This window comes from Crocodylus siamensis, chromosome 12, assembly GCF_052110815.1.
Source record: "Crocodylus siamensis isolate JL-2025a chromosome 12, ASM5211081v1, whole genome shotgun sequence".
Taxonomy (NCBI): domain Eukaryota; kingdom Metazoa; phylum Chordata; order Crocodylia; family Crocodylidae; genus Crocodylus; species Crocodylus siamensis.
In genome coordinates, this window is record NC_143406.1 from 46,298,823 (window position 1) to 46,320,067 (window position 21,245).

The 21,245-nt window shown below is 55.7% G+C and overlaps 2 protein-coding genes across 4 annotated transcripts; one reads left to right on the plus strand and one right to left on the minus strand.

The window, feature by feature from the left end:
* Positions 1-1,381: 1,381 nt before the first annotated feature.
* SHMT1 (serine hydroxymethyltransferase 1) lies at positions 1,382-12,459 on the minus strand. Of its 2 annotated transcripts, none has more exons than XM_090024215.1 (12): positions 12,327-12,459; positions 10,549-10,679; positions 9,536-9,681; positions 9,229-9,344; positions 8,819-8,979; positions 8,197-8,278; positions 7,541-7,753; positions 6,679-6,795; positions 5,892-6,014; positions 5,202-5,318; positions 4,340-4,450; positions 1,382-2,563 (listed from the first exon to the last, which is right to left on the minus strand). In XM_090024215.1, exons 2-12 carry the CDS (start codon positions 10,648-10,650, stop codon positions 2,394-2,396), a joined length of 1,458 nt encoding a protein of 485 aa, XP_089880341.1. In that variant the 5' UTR covers positions 10,651-10,679; positions 12,327-12,459; the 3' UTR covers positions 1,382-2,393. The 2 variants fall into 2 exon arrangements, with proteins under 2 accessions (XP_089880341.1, XP_089880340.1); XM_090024214.1 differs by lacking the exon at positions 12,327-12,459 and adding an exon at positions 11,905-12,304.
* A 3,020-nt stretch (positions 12,460-15,479) lies between these two features.
* LOC149855094 (chemerin-like receptor 1) lies at positions 15,480-20,240 on the plus strand. 2 transcript variants are annotated; one of them, XM_090023672.1, is made up of 3 exons: positions 15,480-16,028; positions 16,434-16,588; positions 16,700-20,240. In XM_090023672.1, exon 3 carries the CDS (start codon positions 16,715-16,717, stop codon positions 17,801-17,803), a length of 1,089 nt encoding a protein of 362 aa, XP_089879798.1. In that variant the 5' UTR covers positions 15,480-16,028; positions 16,434-16,588; positions 16,700-16,714; the 3' UTR covers positions 17,804-20,240. The 2 variants fall into 2 exon arrangements, with proteins under 2 accessions (XP_089879798.1, XP_089879799.1); XM_090023673.1 differs by lacking the exon at positions 16,434-16,588.
* The last annotated feature ends 1,005 nt before the right edge of the window (positions 20,241-21,245 follow it).

Genomic DNA, 21,245 nt, shown 5'->3' on the forward strand with positions numbered 1-21,245 from the left:
GCTGCACTGTATTGTCTTGATCCCACACCAACGCACTTTAAGACTACCTGATCCTTAATTATGTTGCCTCACTACCTTTAGCTATTAGGAACCACTCACAAACTAGGAACCTAGCACTCAGAGCTTCTCCCAAACTGGCCTGCTTTGTGACACCTGGTCTGTCCGTGCAAGGCGTGAGGTAGAACAGACCTGCGCACCTTGTTGTCCTGTCACTTCTAAGCCCGCAGCTGGCATCGGCACCTGCAGGGCCAGTCATTGAGACTGTATAGCACTAGACCGTCTTTGTGTAGCTGTGTCTCTGCGCTGCTGGACTCGTGTTGTCATGCATGGCCCTCGTCTGCTTCTGTATGTACTGCCTGCCAGCCCGTGCCCCATGCTGCATGGCTGGCTGGGGCCTGCTGCCTACTCTGTGTTGTCTGTGCTGGGGAGACGTGGTTTGTAGTTGCAACCAGAGAATTCATCCAAGCAAAGGGCGTCCTGGTGCCTTGCTGCCAAGCTGGGGGAGGCTCTGATGCTGCTTGTCCTCCAGCTCCTGGTGTCTACAGGTATCACGCTGGCTTGTGCTCCATTACGCCCTGCTAGTGCCAGCTCTTGGATGCTTAGCTACAAGGTGGTGGGAGTTCCCCCTAAGCGTCATTCTCAGAGACAAGTGCTCAGCTTGATCCTAACCCAGGAGCAGCCGCTTCCTCGCAGCTCAGCTGTGTGGCCTCAACCCCAGCAAGGGAAGCTCTGCCTCTATTTTAGCAATACGGACCAAGCACCTTGGTGGCAGGGGAGAGTTCGGCTAAAGAGAGGAAAGCTCCGGCACTGTGTGCTTGGTTACCACAGCAGAGCAGGAGCAGTCAGACAGCTTGATTCTGTGAGATCCGGGGTGACCAGCTCCCACTTTTTCAGCATCAGTGCCTTGGAAAGGCTGGGCCAGCCGAGCCTGCTGTGGGATGGGGGGGTACCACTGTGGACGGGTGGTTATAAAGCCCAGCTGTGACCAGGAGCAGCTACACTGGGCCATTCAGGGAGTCTAGAAGAGCAACCAGGTAGGCATCCCCTGCAGCAGGGCTCCTATTGCTTGAGAGGTCACATACCTGATTTGCATTCGAACAGGAAGGCAGAAGTATAGGGTGTCTGGCCCTGCCAGCTCCTCCAGTGCAAGGGGCAGGCAGTCGGTGGAGGGCAGGGGGGGCAGCTCTGCCCTGGTGGCCCACGATGAATTCTCGTCTCCCTCAACCACACCATTGCATCCCCGCATGTCGTGTCCCTGTCCGCACCTCGAGCCCTCATGGCTACAGCCTGCGCATGTGGCAGCCGGGAGGAGCTGCAGCATGTCGTCGTGCCGCGTCCTGCACTGAGCCAGGTGCCCACACCGGGCGCCCAGGCCAAGACATACTTTTAAACAAACTATTTATTTGGGTTCCATTATTTTTTGAGACACAAAGAGGAACTCAGTTGTATTTTTTAAAGCTTCGAATTCTTGTTGTACCTCGTGTTCGATTCCTAATTTTACTGTGCTTATTAAAAAATGATCCTGAACTATGAGGCAGGCTCTTGTGTCTGGTTACCACGGAGGGGCAAGCTGGTGTGGGAGCCTGGCCCTGCAGAATGGGCTCAGGGGTGACGTACAGAAATAGAGGCATTTTTCCCTCTGTAGCTGACTGCCAAACTGCCTGCCTGCTGCACTGGGAAGCTACATACAGCATAAGCTTGTGCATCAGTCTTTCCCTGCCGGCAGCAAGCTCTCAGGTGGCTGAGCTGCTCTGAAACCAGCATGCTGTGCAAAGGTACGGGAATCCTAACACTTCCCCTACATTGCTGAGCATAAGGCAGGCATCCCTGCTAAGCAGCCCCCCCTAGAAGGCATGAGTATATAGCTTGGGCTGCATGGAGAAGAGCTTTATAGGGCACAACCACAGCTCAGCATCCAGCCCCATGCCTGTATCAGTGTAGGTTGTTCCCAAACCCCCTGCATTGGCACCTCTGTGAGCCCAGGTGGTCCCAGTCTGGAGCACCAAGGTGGCCGGATAAAAGTTGGATGAAGGGAGATCTCGGGCCCTGATTCCACCCACTACAAAGGGGTGCAGGGTCTGTGGGTACCACGGCTGAGGAACTGGGGTCTGAGTGTGGGTTCTCCCACTCCCTCGGTCATGCCCTTAAATGTGGGGCAGTGCCCTGGGTTCTGCCCCTTGAAAGTGCCAGGGGAGGTGAGTACATGCTCATCTTCCAAGGGGCTGACAGTGCTAACCATTAGGCTGTAGGAGGAGGTGGTGAGGTCCTGTGGGGGGTGGGTGCATGGGGGATATAGCAGAGCACGTGGTGGGAGGCATTGCCCTGGTGGCAGCGGCCTGATCCCGGTGGTCCCTCTTACGGCGCTGGGACCCAGGCAAGCAGCCGCCCAGGGTTTAAAGCACAGGCAGGCCTGGGATGGGGAATGTCGCAGCAAAGGTCTCCACCTCCTTCTTGAGGGCCTGCAGTGGCCCCTGGTACTTCTCATCGCCAAGGTGCTCCTTGAACTCCTTCAGCGTCGCCTTGGGACTCATGTCGCTTTGGACCCTCAGTGTCAGCTCAATGCCTGTAGGTACAGCAGGGGTTAATCAACCCGCACAGGGCAGCCCAGTACTACAAGTCTGCCCCAACCCACCGGGTGGGCGCTCTGCCCCCCCCCAGCAATTGGGAACTCCAGGGCTGGGCTTCAACCCATCCTTGCCCTCAACCACTGGGGGAAGCTGAGCCCAGCTCCCAGGTTGCTGCTGCTCTCACCCCAAGTGTGGCTGGCTCTGCAGAGCAACCAACCTGCAAGGAGCAGGTCATAGTTTCATAGTTGGTTGGGTCGGAAGGGACCTGAGCAGATCATGAAGTCCGACCCCCTGCCATGGCAGGAAAAAGGTGATTGTCTAGCCTTGTCTTAAAGACCCCTAGGGTAAGGAGCCAGAACCACTTCATTTGGAACTTGGTTCCAGATCCTAGCCCCCGTCACAGTGAAGTAGCGCCTCCTGATATCTAGTCTGAATCTACCCTCTGCCAGCTTGTGACCATTGTTTCTAGTCACTCCTGGTCATGCTCGGGGGAACAGGGACTCCCCCAATGCCTGCTGGTCCCCCCTGACTAGTTTGTAACAGGCCACTAGATCCCCCTCAGCCTTCTCTTGTGAAGGCTGAACAGGTTCAGTTCCCTTAGCCTCTCCTCATAGGGCCTGCCCTGCTGGACCCTCTCCATGCTGGCCACATCCCTCCTGAAGTGCGGTGCCCAGACCTGGACGCAGTACTCCAGCTGCAGCCTGACCGGTACCGCATAGAGGGGGAGGATCACCTCCCTGGACCTGCTCCAGATGCATCTGTGGATGCATGACAAGGTGCGGTTGGCCTTCCTGACCACGTCCCCACATGGCCGGCCCATGTTCATCTTGGCATCAATGGTGACTCCAAGATCCTTTTCTGCCTGTGCGCTGATGAGAACGGAGTTCCCCAGCCTGTAGGTATGGTGCTGGTTTTTCCTCCCCAGGTGCAGCACCTTGCACTTGTCAGTGTTGAATCCCATCCTGTTCTCATCCACCCACCCCTGTAACCTGTCCAGGTCTGATTGTAGCCTATTCCTTCCTTCCAGCATGCCCACATCCCCCCACATCTTAGTGTCGTCAGCAAATTAGAACAGGGTGCTTTTTACTGCCTTGTCCAAGTCGCTGATGAAGATGTTGAACAGTGCGGGCCCGAGGACCGAGCCCTGGGGGACCCCACTGCCCACATCCCTCCAGGTCGAATAAGACCCATCCACCACCACCCTCTGGGTGTGGCCCTCCACCCAACTAATGACCTATCTGACTGTGTAGGCGTCAACACCAGTCTCCTAGTTTTTTAATGGGGTAAGAGACAGTGTCAAAGGCTTTCCTAAAGTCCAGAAAGACTACATCCTCTGCTACCCCTGCGTCTAAGGATTTGGTGACCTGGTCGTAGAAGGCCACCAGGTTGGTCTGATGGGACCTGCCGCTAATGAACCCGTGTTGGTTGCCCCTAAGCATAATCTCCCCCGCTGGCCCCTTGTGGACATGCGCCAAGATAATTCTCTCAAAAACCTTACCCAGGATCGAGGTAAGACTAACTGGTCTATAGTTTCCTGGGTCCTCCTTCCTGTCTGTAGGGGAGCAACAACCACTGCCTTTTGTACCAGGTCCCTGGAGAGCAGGCGGGAGAAGGGCACTTGCCAGGCCCAGTAAAACCCAAACCTAGTGCCAGCATCTGGGCTGGGGCCAGTCGAGTGAGCCCAGAGCTCTCAGGAGCCAGAGACCCCTGCAGCGGAGACCCCAGTCCACCCTCGCAGCTTTCCCCTCTAGGTGCTGCAGCCTCGGTCTTACCCTTGTGGATGAAGATGGCTACCCTATGGAAGTCCTGTTCCTGGAAGCCCCGGGAGGTCAGCGCCGGGGTGCCCAGCCTCAACCCACTTGGGCGCAGGGCACTCTTGTCACCTGCGTGAGAGCCACAAATCACCCAGGGAACGAGGCAGCCAGTACACCTTGCCTGTGCCTCTGCCAGTCCTCCTGCTGCAGGGAGGGGTGGCAGGATGGGATCTGGCACCCAGGAGTTTGCTGTGCAGTGTCTCCACACCCCTCCCTGCTCCTCTCCTCCAAGAGCAGGAGCCCTGACAGCTCCTTGTGGTGTCCTGGCCCCAAAGTCTGGCCGGCAGGGTGATGACCCGGGCATGCAGCCCCTTGAAGGTGGGCAGGAGAGCTGCCTGCTGGGCTTTGGCTCCAGGGTGCCTTACAACCGACAGAAGCAGCTGCATCCAGTCCCATCAATCCAGCACCACTGCTGATAGCCAGGGGCCCCTCCAGCCAGCACAGAGGCCAGGTGAGTCACTGAACTACCCCCATCCCGGCTTGCAAAGCAGATCACCCCTCCCTAGCCCCAGCCAATTGGTGTGGCAGTGATTAACCTTCCATTGATAGGTACAGGGGTTGGCGACTGTGTCATCCCTTTCAGCCCAGATGACAAGCAGGCAGCTCCAGCATGGAAATGCAGCTGCTTCTGGGGTGGAGTGTAATCTGGGTGGGAAGGGAAGGTCACAGAAAGGAGTGTGGGGTCAAGGCCTGACTTGCTGGATCAGCTCCGTCCCTGTGGCCGGACTGCAACACGCGTGTGGCCACCAGAAGGCGGAGCACAGCGTGGATGGGGCAGGAGTGTCCACCCAGCTCTGCCCAGGCTCCTGTGGGCTCTTACCCGGACAGGTGTTCTTGTTGCAGGCGATGGAGCAGATCTCCAGCACCCGCTCGGCCCTGCCGCCATCCGTGCCCTTGCTGCGCAGGTCCACGAGGATGAGATGGTTGTCAGAGCCGCCTGCAGGACAGACGCAGCACAGCGAGGTGAAGGGGAGCCCTGGCTGGGCCGTGGGGGGAACTAGGCACTGGAGCTGGGGCTTGAGCTCAGCAAGAAGGCATGCCTTGAAGGCCAGTGCACCTCCTACCAGTAGCCCGTGGTGGATGCGAGTAAAAGCAGATGCAGCTCTCACCCATATCACACAAGTTGTACTGGTAGAAATGGGCCTTGACGGGAGATCCAAGGTTCCCCCTCCCATATCTGAGGTGCTTTATACTTGAAGGAATAGGGCACTTGGGCTCAATCCTGCTCCCACGACCATGTAGGGTACAACGGCTGCCAGCATCCGTGCTCCCTGCTCTCTCTGGGGGGTGCTGAAACAGGCCATGGGCAGGACCAGCTTGTGGCAGCGCATCCATGGGAGCCTGGCTGGATGGGGGAGAGATCCAGCCACACCTGTGGTTTCCTGGGACCCTTAGCATAGCTGCAAAGGGGGAGAAGCCTAGTTTGGGTCCCCTGAGAGGCTGTGTCAGAGCCGGACTCCAGCCTGTCTCCCAGCCTGGTGAAAGAGGGGGCCGCGGCTGCCGTGCTTACCAGTGACGATGTGGTAGCCCATGCCAAGCAGCGCTACGGCCAAGGCCTTGCAATTGGCGACCACCTGCCGTTGGTAGGCTCTGAACTCGGGGGTCATGGCTTGCTTGAGCGCCACAGCGATTCCTGCACGGGGAGGAGAGGTGTTGGCTCCGGGCTGGTGGCATCCGGCTGTGCGGACAATGGGACACTGGCCGGGAGCTCCGGGGAACGGAGCAGCTGCTCCCTTCTCAAGCCTGTCTGGCAGGCGCAGCGCCCAAGGGCTTTGTAGAGAAGGGCCCCCATTGTCCCAGGGCTCCACAAAGGGCCCATTCAGTCCGGTGCCTCCTGCCGGGAGAGGACCCCCTGCGCGGCGGACGCCCGCAGTGGGATGGATCTGTGACCCAGCTGCAAGCTGCAAACCAGCAACGGATGCCAGGGCTCTGGGCAATCAGGCTCCTGTCTATGGAGGGCCAGGACCAGCAACCCTGAGCCTCCTACCCCGTTCCCTCTGCTTGCGGCAGCCTGGGAAGCCTTGTTTCAGCTGCAGCTCCCACGTGTTAACAGCTGAGCAGAGCTGCTGCAGGCCAGAACGCCAGGGGGTGGGGGGCAGAGGCCCCCAGGCTCTTGTCTAGTGTTGGTCCAGGGTCGCTTGGACCTAAACTGTCCTTATGACCCTGCCCTGGGCCCAGCTGTTGAGAAGCTCCTCTGGAGCTTGGTGTCCATTCACCAGCCCCCAGGCTTGGGCAAGGAGCTGTCACCCCCTCCCAGGCTCCCCAGCCCTATCTGGCCAGCGCTGGGGGCCCCTCACCTGCAATGGCATGGTTGTGTGGCCCCCCCTGCAGCCCAGGGAAGACGGCCTGGTTGATGAGGCTCTCCAGGTTGTAGGGCGTCTCCTTACCCGTCTTGGGGTCCACACTGCGTGTCCCTGCAAGAAGGGCGGGGGGAGGGGAGACATGACTGATTAACCCCTTGGTGCCTAGAAGCGGGGTTTCCCAGCACCAAATGGTCAAGCCAGCACCCCACCCATCTGTGTGCAGGACCACGTGCTTCCCAGGTACTAGGAGCTACTGGTTGGAGGGACGGGATGTCCCAAGGACACCAGGGCAGGGGACGGGTGCAGTAAGAGGGGTTAGCTGAAGATACACAACCCAGTTGGCATGTGGCCCATGGCCCCTCCACCACCTAGGGGCTCTCCCAAGGCTGGTCCAGGGCAGGCAGTGGAGACCCAGCCAGCCCTGCTGCTGCCTAGTGACTTGGGCGGGCAGTGTCACCAAGGGTAGCCTGTAGCTGGGCCTTGCCAGGCTCAGGTCCAGCCCCAAGCACACAAGCAACAAGAGGTCATGCACCAGACAGGGGTCCCTGGCAGAGGCGGAGGGAAGGCTGAGACCCTCTATAAGGACAGCACTGAAGCCACTGCCCCAAGGGAGCCTCAGACCCATGTGTGGACAGGGCCTGGGGCAGAGGGGTACATCCAGCACAGCGCTTCCTACCTGCAGGCCAGGGAACTGGGACAGGCTCCCAGGGGCCCCTTGGCCAGCAGCCACCCAAGCACCTGGCCCCATAACCCTGCTCACTCTGAGGCTGTGATGGTACCAGGGGCCTTTTCACCCACCCCCAAGCTACAGCAGCATCGCCCTGCCTACCCTGACCCAAGACACTTGCCCCCAAACCTTTGCGGTAGAAAATCATGCCGGCCCGGCAGCCCCGCAGCGTCTTGTGGGTGGTGGTGGAGACCACATCGCAGTGCTCGAAAGGGGAGGGCACCACACCAGCCGCCACCAGCCCGCTGATGTGGGCCATGTCGGCCAGGAGGTAGGCTCCGTTCTCGGTGGCGATCCTCCGCAGGCGGGCGTAGTCCAGGTTCCGCGAATAGCAGCTCACCCCTGGGATGGGAGGGGGAGAGCGCCGCCCCGTGAGAAGTGCTGCACAGCCTGACGCCTGCTCAAATGCCTGGGAGCCAGCCCAGGGCTTGGGGCTTGGCCACCAGAGGCCAGGGAGGGATACTACGAAGGACCTTGGTGTCCACCAGCCCCTGGACTGGGCCAGCAGCCTCCGGCTATTGCTGTCCAGCAGGCAGTTACACCAAGGGTCGCTGGGGAAACCGGAGCCCAGAGCAGCGGGTGATCTGCACAGCCGCGTGCAGGACTCGGGTGTCCTGGCTTCCAGCCTCCCCTCACCCAGTACAAGGCCCCTCTTTGCCACCGCAGCCTCAGATCAGGAGGCAGGTCAGGATGCCTGGCACCGCGCTGCCCCCGTGCCCCGGCCGGGCTGGGATCCGCGTGCTGGCTGTGACCCCGTTCTCCCCATTATCAGACCTGCTACGCACCTGCGATGATCAGCTTGGGGTGGAACAAGCGGGCGTTCTCCTCCAGCCGGTCGTAGTCGATGTACCCGGTGCTGGGATCCACCTGGGCGGGAGCAGCCAGGAAGCCCGCAGGGTGAGCACCACGCTCCGCCTGCCCTGCCCACGTGCTCCCACGCCACAGCCGGGCGACAGGGACCCAGTCATGCGCTAAGGGGTTAATGCTATCTCCACACCCCCTGTAGTGCCCCACACCCGAGCTCAGGCCCCCACGGCCTAGTCCCACGATCAGCCTTGAGCCTCCCATTGGGGATCCACATGCTGAGTCGGCAGCGGGGCATCGGTCTGTGGTGTGAGCCCCGGCCCACAATGGCAGGAGGGAGCAAGGAACGTGGGGCGCTAATCCTGTCCTGCCTCCTGGCACGGGACGCACAGGACCTCAGAGCCAAAGGGGTCCCGTGGCCTGTCAGGAACGCTACTGCCCAGCTGGCAGCTAGGTCATGCGCCCCCCGAGCTGGCTACAAGACAGGGCCCATACCAGCAACCCAGTCTTGCAGGGCTCGCCAGGCCCCTGCCAACCCCATCCTGAGGAAGCCAGAGGTGACGGCTGCGCTAGGCTGGGGTGGCAGAAGCAGGTGCCCCTCACCTTGTAGGGCATGGACTCGAAGAAGATGGAGGTGGCTGAGATCTTCTTCTTGTCAGTCATGAAGCCATGGGTCAGGTGCCCCCCGTCAGGCAGGTCCAGGCCCATGATCCTGCCGTGGGGCTCCACCAGCGCCGTGTATACCGCAAAGTTAGCCGGGGACCCTGCAGTAAGAGCAGTGTGAGCAAGTCAGGCATGGATCCTGCTGCACTGCAGAGGGGTGAGGCCTGGGTTGAGCCCTGGGCAGGGAGTTGAAATGACTGCCTGCTTTAAACAGCCCCCAGGCTGGGCACTCCCCTTCCCCAGCAGCCTCTGGCTTGGGGAAAGCTGGCAGTGTTTGAAAGCCAGGGGTCCCCAGGCATTGGCAGGATTGCTCTCCCCTGCTGCCAGTGTGCAAGGAGCTGGGGCGTTACCTGAGTAGGGCTGGACATTGACACCCCACTTCTGGGGGTCCAGGTTGTAGGCCTCCAGTGCCCGCTTCTGACACAGCCTCTCCAGCTCGTCCACACACTCCGTGCCACCGTAGTACCTGCCACGTGGAGGAGAGGGGAGGAGCTGTACAGGGGATCTGCAGGGCCAGCTGCTCTACCCTCCACCAAGGGCAGGGCCTGGCCCACCATGGGCTCTGAAGGGAAGGGGCTTGGCCAGGCAGCTGAGCAGGGATCATGCCCTCAAGAAGCATGAGCCAAGAGGTGCCCCCACACACGCACCGCTCCATACCTCTGCCCTGGGTACCCCTCCGAGTACTTGTTGTTCAGGCAGGAGCCCAGGGCCTCCAGCACGGCCCGGCTGGCAAAGTTCTCGGACGCGATCAGCTCTAAGCCCAGCCTCTGCCGCTGCTTCTCCTTCCTGATGATGTTGAACACCTTGGAGAGAAGAGGCAGGGGACTGGGTGCCCGGAGGCAAGACGCCCCCTCCCAGGGGAGAAGTGTGATGGGGAACAGGCACAAAGAGGTCGCGGCTAGGAGAGGAGAGGCAGGGCCTCTTTCTGCCAGGGCTCTGAGCTTGAGATGTGGACAACACTCTGCATAGGGTTATGTGGATGAACCAGAGAGGCTCAGAGCAGTGCCTCTGCAGAGCTGCTTTCCTGCCATGTGGCACATACAGTCTGCATGGGGGGAGGCGGGGATGGGTCCAGCCATTTCCTTTTTTTTTTTTTTAAAGGTGGGGTGGGGTCCTTTGGGCAGCTCAAGGATGCGTGAGTTTGTAGGTGCTGGCTGGAAGCAAGAATGAGTCTCTATCACTCGTGTCTGTGGATCCCCTCCTGGTTTGATCCATGTCACAGCCACGAGCTTGCTTCAGTAGGAACATGAGGGTCTGCTGGACCATCGAGACCTAGGCGATGGACAAGTAGGGCAACGCCTCCCACAGGAAAGGACCACCCCTGGGTGTCATAGAGCAAGGCACAGCATGGACTCAGCTAGAGGCTACCACACAGGGACCGCAAGTTGAGCAGGCTCACAGCAGCCCCGAGGTGGGGAAAGCCGCCAGCCCTCATCCTCCTCCACCCCTTCCAGCAAGTGAAAGGGAGAAGCAGGGGGGAGCCTGCAGCTCGCAGGTGGCCCAACACCCTATCCTGAGTCACACTGTCCTGCAAGCAGATGACCCCAGAGTTGAATGGGTCCCTGTGCCGGCCGGACGAATGCAGCAGATCACGTGCTCCCATAGCAGATGACGACCCAGCGCCAAAGCACGCCGCCCTTTCCCTGCCCCGCGGACGCCAGCCCGCTCACCTCGGGGTCGTTGGTATCGAGCGGTTCCAGGACCATCTTGTCATGCGACTGCCAGAGTTCAGCACTCGGGAGCTCGCCGTTGAGGTTGGCTGAGGTAGCCATGGCCAGGTCTCCTCTGGCGTCAATGCAGTCTGAAATGAGGAGGGTGGGAGAGTTTATAGAAGACGCGTCTCTCTGCCACCTCCTCCTGGAAGCATCTTTGGCTTGATTGTGCCCCGGCCTGCGACCGCTGTATAGCCCGGAGTAAATTTAGTAGGAGTTAGAATGAAAAATCCCAGTAAACATAAGAAGACGGGACGGGGCCTGCCCTCTGCTAGCATGTTTTTGTGGTGCAGATCAGAGTGCCTCACTCTTCACCAAAAGGGTGATGGTTTGAGCCTGCCCAGGGCTGTTGGCTGTAGGAAGGAGAGACTTTCTTTCCTGTAGCACTTTTCTTGGCAAGGTTTTTTGTATCTTGGTGACTTAGTTGCGCCAGCGCAAACAGTCATGCAATCCCCATCCCTGGCAGTTTTCACGTGCAGGTTAAACAAAGCCTAAGTCTGGGCTGGTTTGGACAGGGATGGTCCTGCTTTGAGCAGGGGCTTGGGCTAAATGACCTCCCAAGGACCCCGCCAGCCTGATTTTACCATGGTGCTGTGATCTGAAGCCAAATCAATAGAAATAACGGATTGCAATGGGTTTGGGGTCAGTGTGATGGTGAAAACACCAAGCTTCAGCCACTGCTTCGGATCCACCGGACAGCTCTCGGCATTCGGAGGGGTGTTAAATGCAACAAAACTCCCACTGAGCGTCTCCTTGCGCCCAAGTCTCATCCCACCGCGGCCCGCAGGATTTCTTGAACCGGGAGGACGCAGCTCCGAGAGCGCGCGGCTTGCGGGATCCGGCCTGGAGTGCACGTGTAACCATACGTTGGATCCGTGCCCATCTCCATGTACTCAGCCTGAATAACAACCCAGCCCAGTCCACGGCATCCCGACTGAAGTCCACCAGCGTGACCCCCGCGGAGATCAGGCAAGGGCGGCACAAGTTATCTTACTCACGAGGGGACAGAACAGCCTCTCTCTTCCTTGGAGACAAAAAGGCCTTTCAAAGATTAACTCCGCAAGGCCAGCACCCCCCGCCCGCGCTGCCAGCGAGGCAATCGCTATGTTTGCGAGGGTCAAACAGCTAAAGTCCATCTGGCCGGCCCAGAGTCCCTCCTGCTCTGGCGAGGGGCGGCTGGCTGGGCGAGCCCCCCGCCCGCAGCCTGCTCGCGCCAGAAAAGCGGCGCTACCCCAGGCAAGGGCTAGGGATGCGGCGGGTGTGCGGGAAGCAGCGCCTGCCCCGGGGGACCGCGCGGGCAGGGCGTCCCCCTACCACGTCGGCTCCATCGCCGGCCTCCTCCTCGCCTCCCCCAGGGCCCTCCGCCCCGGGGGAGGGTCTGCTCTTGGGACTTCGCTCGCGGGCACGGCGGCAACGGCTGCCTGCTGCCAACTGCCAGAACCGGGCCCGAGCCCGCTGGCGCCATCCGCTCGGAGCGGGGTAGGGCATCAGAGAGGCTCCCCTGTGCAAGGAGCTGGACACAGCAGCCGCTGGCAGGGGCCACCGGAGCCGTGGAGTCCGAGCCCCGGCTCGAGGCAGGGCCGCCCCTGTGCCTGGTTCCCTCAGACCCCGCTCCCGCGCTTCAGCCGGGCGGCAGCCCGCGTGAGCGCCCAGGATCCGAGGAGCAGACCCCGCAGAGGGCCGCAGGGAGGGCAGAGCTGCGGCCCCGGGCCCCGGCGCCATCGCCCCGCACTTACCGCGCTCCGGCCCCGCGGCTCCCGCGCTGCGACTGACCGTTCGCACCCGCCCGCCTCCTCCCCCAGCCAATCCGCTCCCGGGCGGGGGGACTTCGGCCCCGCCCCTGCCCGCCCGAGCCAATCACAGGCGGGGGCGTCCCCGGCCGCGTTCCGCTCCGTCCCGCCAGGGGCCGCACGTGGGCGGCGGCGGGGTTTCCCGCGGCCGTGGCCGGGCGCGTGGGGCGCGCGTCTGCGCCCTGCAGGCCTCGCTGCGCCGGGGGCTGCGGCTGCCAGGCCCGCGGAGTGCCCCCAGCCCGGCAGCCGCCGCCCGGGCGGGCTAGAGCCCAGCGGGAGTGACCTCTCCGGGGCGCCGAGCGTCTGTGGCGACCCCAGCACCCCCGGCCTGGCTGGGAGGTGGGTGCCGCTAGGTTAGGAGCCAGCTGGCTGCGGGAGCAAAGCCTGTCAGGGCTGCTTGAAGCAGAGGAGAGGGCGGCGGAGGAGGGGAAAGGAGGACATCCCACCCGCCGCCTACTCTCCCCCGTGGAAAGACCTGCAACTTCTGCAGACAGGTCTGGGCTCAAGGATCGGACTCCCAAGTCACCTCGAGACCCGTCAGTGAGCCGGGGTAGAGATCATCCTCGAACGGGGGTGGGCTGCCACCGCTGACGCATTGGCCCTTCTTTGGCTTGTCCGTCCATGAAACGCTGAACTTATCCGAGCCTCCCTGGCACTGCAGCCTCTCTCTCCTCTCCAGACACTAGGAGCTCATAGGGCTTACGGTTACGAAGTTTCCTGATATTTAGCTGCATCTTCCTTTTCTTAATGTCACACCACTTCTCCCACTGCATTGGTAACTCCCCTTCTTAAGGCTACATCCTCCACTCCTAATTTCTCTTCAAATGACTACCAAGTTTTAAAGATAATCTGAGATAACAACAGCAGGATTTGGCCCCTTCTCCCCAAATCATACTGGTGTAAATGAGAGGATGCAAGGATGGAGATCCATAGCTCCTGTCATCCTGTAGATGCTGTGAAGATGCCAGGGGCATTGATTTCCTTGGGAATGGTTGAAACCAGAAGCTTGGAAACTTCAAATGTTTCTCACGTGTTTTAAGAATTAAAATCAGTGCTTCCAGTTGAGCCCGTGCATGTTAACAGGGTCAGGGCATAGGTGAGGCCCGATCCGTTCCCATTCGTCTCAAGAGGACATCAGCTCTGAGGCCTAGTGACGAAGTTGAAAATAGCGTCACTGTAACATGCGGCTGCTGTTCCAGACTCACTGATGGGCTGGCAATTGAGCGCCGGTGTGGAAGAAAGCACCCAAGTGATCCACTCTCGTGTGTCAGAAGCCCTTGAGAAAGCGTTTCTCAGGCCGGGATTCTCCATCCTCTCACCTGTGTACCACAGCCATGCTCATCCCTATGTCCGAATGGGTTTCTGTCACTTGACACTTCCCGTGGTGTTTTACCTTTGAGATGACTTTCACCCCCCAGCCAAAATAGTATTTTACACTAAGGGTCTGCCTACGCTCAAGTCAATTGAACTGAGTTAGTCAAGTGTGAAGACAAGGTAACTTTGGTTTTACTTCAGGTTAGCAGCCTGGTATTGAATTCAAGGTCTTAACCCAGGTAAAACCCCAGTTAATGCATCTTTATGGCTCTTTTAAGTTGCATTAGCTAACTCAGTTTAGCCAACATTAGCAAGGGCAATGTTGGACCCCTGCTAAACCAGATGGGGCAACTGACAACTGACGCCCCGGAAAACGCCAACCTATTAAATAGGTACTTTGCGGCAGTCTTTCATCAGTCCCATGGGACGCCCATGCCTGCTATGGGACAGGGAGATCCGGGTGATGGGGATCCCCTACCCTCCATCAATGCTGACCTCGTGAAGGAACACCTTGAGAAGCTGGATACCTTCAAGTCAGCCGGCCCTGACAACCTGCACCCCAGGGCACTCAAGGAGCTGGCGAGCGTCATAGCCCAGCCCCTGGCACGGGTCTTTGAAAACTCCTGGCGCTCTGGTGTAGCGCCCAAAGACTGGAAGAAGGCCAATGTGGTGCCGATCTTCAAGAAAGGGAGGAGAGTGGATCTGGCTAACTACAGGCCCATCAGCCTGACTTCTATCCTAGGGAAGATCTTAGAAAAGTTTATTAAGGAGGCCATCCTTGAGGGACTGGCCCAGGCTAACATCCCAAGGGATAGCCAGCATGGGTTTGTTGTGGGTAGGTCTTGTTTGACCAATCTCATTTCCTTCTATGAGCAGGTGACCTATCACCTGGACAAGGGAGAAGAGGTTGATGTCATATATCTTGACTTCAAAAAAGCTTTTGATCTGGTATCCCATGATCACCTCTTGGCCAAACTGCCCAGTTGTGGCCTTGGCTCCACCACGATCCACTGGCTGGGAAATTGGCTTCGTGGTCGGACCCAGAGGGTTGTGATTGATGGCAGTCACTCATCGTGGTGCCCTGTAACCAGTGGGGTCCCTCCAGGCTCTGTCCTGGGACCCATCCTGTTCAACATCTTCATTAACGATGTGGACATTGGAGTCAGGAGCGGACTGGCCAAGTTCACCGATGACACCAAACTTTGGGGCAAAGCATCCACGCCAGAAGATAGGCGGGTGATCCAGGCTGACCTGGACAAGCTCAGCAAATGGGCAGACGAGAACCTCATGATGTTTAACACCAAAAAATGCAAGGTTCTCCACCTTGGGAGGAAAAACCTGCAGCACCCTTATAGGCTCGGCAGTGCTACGTTGGTTAGCACTACAGAAGAAAGAGACTTGGGGGTCATCATTGACCACAAGATGAACATGAGCCTGCAATGAGATGCTGCGGCTAGTAAAGCGACCAAAATGCTGGCGTGCATCCATAGATGCTTCTCGAGCAAATCCCGGGACGTCATTCTGCCCTTGTACTCGGCCTTGGTGAGGCCGCAGCTGGAGTACTGCGTCCAGTTTTGGGCTGCACAATTCAAAAAGGATGTGGAGAAGCTTGAGAGAGTCCAGAGGAGAGCCACGCGCATGATCAGAGGTCAGGAAAACAGATCTTACGATGACAGGCTGAGAGCCATGGGACTCTTTAGCCTGGAAAAGCGCAGGCTCGGGGGTGATCTGATGGCCACCTATAAGTTTATCGGGGGTGACCACCAGGATCTGGGGGAACGTCTGTTCACCAGAGCGCCCCAAGGGATGATGGGGTCGAACGGTCACAAACTCCTGCAAGACCGTTTCAGGCTGGACATAAGGAAGAATTTCTTTACTGTCCAAGCCCCCAAGGTCTGGAACAGTCTGCCAGCAGAGGTGGTTCAAGCACCTACATTGAACACCTTCAAGAGTAAATTGGATGCTTATCTTGCTGGGATCCTATGACCCCAGCTGACTTCCTGCCCTTTGGGCAGGGGGCTGGACTCGATGATCTCCCGAGGTCCCTTCCAGCCCTAATGTCTATGAAATCTATGAAACATGAGTTAAGAGCACAGTGCAGATGAACAGTGATGCCAAAGAGTTAAATTCCACATAATATGAATTGAGGAACAAGACCGTGGAATAAATGATCCTGTTAAATTCCCCATGAGCTCAGACCATGGAAAGACAATACAACCTACCGTGAATCACTCGCAGAGATGCTCATTGTCTCGGATGCTTCCAGACAATAAGAGAGGAGGTTCCACCACTTCCAGTGCCCAGACGCAGAGAAACAAGAAATACAAAGCAGGGGTGAGTACCTCTCATTTGATCTCGGTGTTAGAAATCCAGGCTAGGAGGTGGTGAGAAAAGCAGGAGACTGGGAGCATTTAAGAGATGGATATGTGGGTAAGGTGTTGGCCACGCTCTGTTATAGTGTGCTATCTTTCAAAATGAAAAACATCCTAAGAGACAAATTTCTGAAGCAGGTAGTGGGGTCTTTGAGGACCAGACTCCAGTGCCTTTAGTTGCACTGAATAGCCACAGTAGGGCTTCTCCGGTTGAGAGGTCAGGGCAGGGGAGTATTTCCCCGTTAGCCCATATCTGATGTGTTAGATGGGAAGTACCTTGATGGATCCCAAGCTTTCTGTTGATAGCAGGGGAATTCCAGGTTACCCCAATGGTGGCTACACTTAATTTTCTGTGTGTTGCCTATAGAGCTGGACAAAGTCACGTACCAATTCCATGACTCGCTTACAGCCAGAATCAGTCCTGAGATATCCCCACCCGGCTCCTCTCTGCTCTCAGTGGCACTGACTCAAGGGGATCTTGGCTAAGTTACTTGTACTCTCTGTGCCTCACTTTCCACATTGGTAAGGGCGATCTAATCATAGTTGGCTACCTTAACAAAGTCTTTTTGAGATCCTGATTTGGCAGCTACCGCACATGAAATTAATAGCAGGAATATGCACGTATAATTTCAGGAGCCTAGATCGTGAATGGTGATGGAGAACATCTCCTTCCCCTCACCCATCTCTATCATCTCCACCGCTCGGTATGAGAACGCCACTGAACACAAAGATTACTATTCCAGCCTTCAAAAGAGCATGCATATCCTGTCCATGGTGGTCTACAGCATTGCATGTCTGCTGGGGGTGACAGGAAACGGCCTCGTCATCTGGATCACCAGCTTCCGGATGAAGAAGACAGTGAATGCCGTGTGGTTTCTGAACCTGGCTGTGGCTGATTTCATCTTCACTTTTTTCCTGCCCTTCAGCATTGTCTACACTGCTCTGGGCTTCCACTGGCCCTTTGGGAAGCTCCTGTGCAAATTAAACAGCACCATTGCCTTCCTCAACATGTTTGCTAGCGTCTTCCTTCTCACGGTCATCAGCATGGATCGGTGCGTTTCACTTGTCTTCCCTGTGTGGTCTCACAACTACAGGACACCCAGATTGGCTTCCAACATTGCCCTGGTGACATGGGTCCTTGCCCTCATCATGAGCTCTCCGTATCTTGTTTTTCGAGACACAGCTTCTCATTCCAAGAACATCACCAGCTGCTACAATAACTTTGCCCTGTCTGATGATTATAACTCAGAGGCAGCACGGAAGCTGTGGCGGATGAGGCACGAAGCGATGATTGTAACCAGATTCCTGTGTGGGTTCCTCATCCCCTTCATGGTGATCCTCATCTGCTACACCATCTTTGCTATCAGGTTGAAAAGGAGACGTTTAATGAGGTCCACAAAGCCTATCCGGATCATCATTGCTGTCACTGTGTCTTTCTTCCTCTGCTATTTCCCATACCATGTCTTCTCCATGATGGAAATGTCCAAACACTCTTCCAGTCATGAGCTGAAGATGGCCCTCTACATCGGGTTCCCCCTGGCCTCCAGCCTTGCCTTCTTCAACAGCTGCATCAATCCAATCTTGTATGTCTTTATGGGGCAGGATTTCAGGGAGACGTTTCAACAGTCCATCCTCTCTGCCTTTGAGGGGGCCTTCAGCGAGGACTCTGTCCTGGCCAGCCTGGCTAGCAAAAGAAAATCCAGGTCTGCTTCAGAAGCAGAGATCCCAGGGGTTTAGTTAGTAGCTCCTGTAGTAAGTCACAAGGGGCCCAGTTCTGTCTGCTGTTACACAACTACAGTTGCTACTGCTTTCTGTCAATGCTACGCTTGTGGAACTGAGGACAGAAATGAGCTGCGAGTTGTTAAGGGTGTGATTCAGCTTTTGAGATGAGTGCAGAACCTAGTGTGTCTTCACGTACCAGGGATGTAAAACAGCTGGATGGGGGTGGCACAGGGCTGTCAAAGTAGCTACTTTCACATGCTGCCCTTTGCGTGCTATCAGCTTGGGTTTTTTTCTCTTTTCCTTTTGTCAGTCCTCTTCTTGTGCCAGTCACCCTCTGTCTCCAGAACCGTTCCTGTTTCACATCCCCTCTGAGGAGCAGATGAGTGCAAGTTACTCCGTTTTGGCCTCTCTGCTCACTGTTCAACTGGAAACCCTAGCACCAAAGGTGTCTCAGAGTCAGCTGTGCCAGCTTCTACCTGAAGATGAATCGTGTCTTTTTTTATGGCCTTGCCTTGCTACAGTTTTCTCTTTGGAAAACCCAATATTCATTTAACAAAATGTCACATTTAAAAGACAGAGAGGCCATTTCAGAGTTTCCTTTGCTAGTACTGAGACCTGAGCAATTCAGTGCTGTCATCCTGTGCAAGCTTTCAGCACATGAGCAGCTGACCCAATAACCTGAAGATTTGTATACAGGCAACCCACGCTTAGTACTCTTAATTGGTTCCTGAAAAGCCAAGCGATAAGTGAAAATAGTGTTAAGTGAAACCGAAAGTTTTTGATGACCCAAGATGGCAACAGCAAGCAGTTTTGATGACCCAAGCAAAGATGGTGACCGTGAGCGTTATACTGAAACTCGCTGAGTGCTTAGTGGAATCAGGCATCAATTTAAAACGAGCGTTATAGCAAAATAGGGCTAAGTGAAACAGCGTTAAGTGGGGGTTGCTTGTACTTAATTATGTAATGGCCCTATAGACAAGTCTTCCGTCATCTTCCTCTTCTGCTAAGACTTCCCATAAAGAAATACCAGGTTTTTCTCTCCACTGACACATTTAATAAATAGTGGGCGTGTCTACACATGCATTCGTGTGCCGTAATTACGGCACATTAACTTTAGTACCTGTAATAACAAGTACTAACTTAATGCACGGTAATCAGTGCTACTGCACAGTAGTGCCGACTGCTGACATATCTTTTAAGTGATACTAATGCACAGTAGACTAATTGTACTGTGCATTTGTATGGCTTTCGCCGCAACGTGCTAATGCACAGTAGAATTAGTCTACCGCGCTTTATAGCATCTTGTGTAGACGTGCCCGGTGTCTGTCCAGCTTAGCCTTGGGTCACTTTGTGGGTTCTGATTAAAATACACAACATCACACCCAATCTGCATTAACACGCGTGCATCCTTGTGGCTTTCATCTGACTTCAGCCAGGTCGCATGAGGGAAGACAGGAGCACAAGGTGTTCCATGCTGTTGCCAAGTTCCCTGCCAGCTGCTTTTTGTCAAGATCCCCAAGTGCTTGGACACCACTACGTGGTAATATTGCAGACTGCTGCTCTCAAATGATGCTTTTTCCCCTTTAGAGTAACCGGAGGTGAGGGAAGTCTTCCGGTCCATCCTAGTAAGTTCCTGTACAGTGAAGTTGATGTAAAAGAGCCAAAAGTCCTTTTTATTGGCATGCACTGTTGTGTGGTGCACTGATCCTAGTGAGCTAGGGGCTAAGAAGAAAAGAACAGTCAACAAGCAGGCAGCTGGGAGATGCTGTTAAATCCTATTCAGGTCAGATCCTGCTCACTCTGTGTCCCTGCTAGTAGTAGCGTCTGGTCCAAAGTCTGCTGAAGTTAGTATAAAGCAGTACAGAAGCCTGTGACATCCTGGGGTGCCTTGAGCTCCTTTCAAGGGTGTCCCAGGGTGTAGTGTTAGTACCATCAGGTGTGCAAACACGGTTCATAGAATAAACCCAGAGATTTCAAATAGGAATCCATGGTGTTAAATACTTTCTGACCTGTTGTGGGCTTTCTGAGTTCTTTGCAGCAGAAAAACTGCTCTTATTATTTTTCTAAAGTGAAAAATTGAGTGAAAACTGAGAACTGGACATTTCCAAGGGGTGCCTTGAGTCTAATGAGGGGTGCCTGAAGCCTAACAAAGGATGCTTTGATTCTGAAAAGGTGGAGAACCACTGGTATAAAGGTTTTAATTCACTTAAATGGATATAATAATTGCATAATTTTGCCACAAGTGATTCCTTTACATTGATAGTACTACTCATACATTGCACACTGCATGCAGTTCACAGGGTTATAACTATAGCTACTAACAGTATATAATTCTTCCCATATATATTGGATAATAGAATCACATCTCTTACTCTCTCACTCACTTTGGTATAATGTATAATTCTTTTCAATTAACATTTGTCGTGTTCAGTATTTTATGGTCTTTAGCATAGCAGAGACCCAACTGTATTTTCACTTTATTTTTAACAATAAAAATATTTTTTAAAGCCTGAGGATTTAATGATGTGTTTTGTCACCATGTCCTAAAATACTTGATGGTCAGAACTGGGTATATGAGTTTGCCTTTGGCCATAGAAGAACCAGTGAAAAAAGTTAAATATCCACGATCTGGAGGCCACTGGAATTGGGAGCAAAAACTCTCCCAATCTGTGGAGTAAAAGGGGCTCCTCTTTGGTTGCAGGGATCTGTTCATGAGGATCTGGTTCCTAGCTAGTAAGTAGATCTCAGGGCTTTTGGTACATTTGAAAGCCTGTAGTTGAGAAATGGCTTTCTCATCTCTAGGCTCAAGGCCAGACACAGGCATGGGCAAACCAGGTGACCACCCGGGGCCCGGACAGAAAGGGGGCTCGAAAATGGTAATTTTTGTTTCCGTTTGTCCAATTATTATCATCATTATCTCTGGCAAAGAGGGGGCCTGATACTAAAAGTTCACTCGGTGCCACCTGAAGTCTAGGTATAGTACTGTCTAGGCTGCATTTGTTTGGGTGTCACAGTGCAGAATGCTCAAGATGGGATTTGGGGGTTTTTTGCACAGCAGGACCAATCAGTCATAAAAGAGGAGGTCTGGAAGGGACATCTCGGGGTCACCTGCTCCAAAGTCCTGCTCAGAGCAGGATCATCCCTGTTTAAGCTGTCCCAGCCTAGTGTTTGTTTAACCTGCTGTTACAAACTTCCAGTGATGGAGATTTTGCCACCTTTCTAGGTTTGCGTCTTAGTTTTTGTAAAAGGATTTCAGCCTCGGGGAAGATGCTGTAACCTGAGGTTGTTTTTCTTTTCTAACCAACCCTGGGTGACTGGATGAGCCATGTTTTCTACAGCTTCTCCCTTTGCCTTGCAGCTTCTGGAAACCAGTGGTTCAAAAAAGCCGTCCATCCAGAGGAGAATGAAAAACCCAGCTAAACGTGTCGGTGAGAGGCATGCTGCTCTCCCTGCTGAC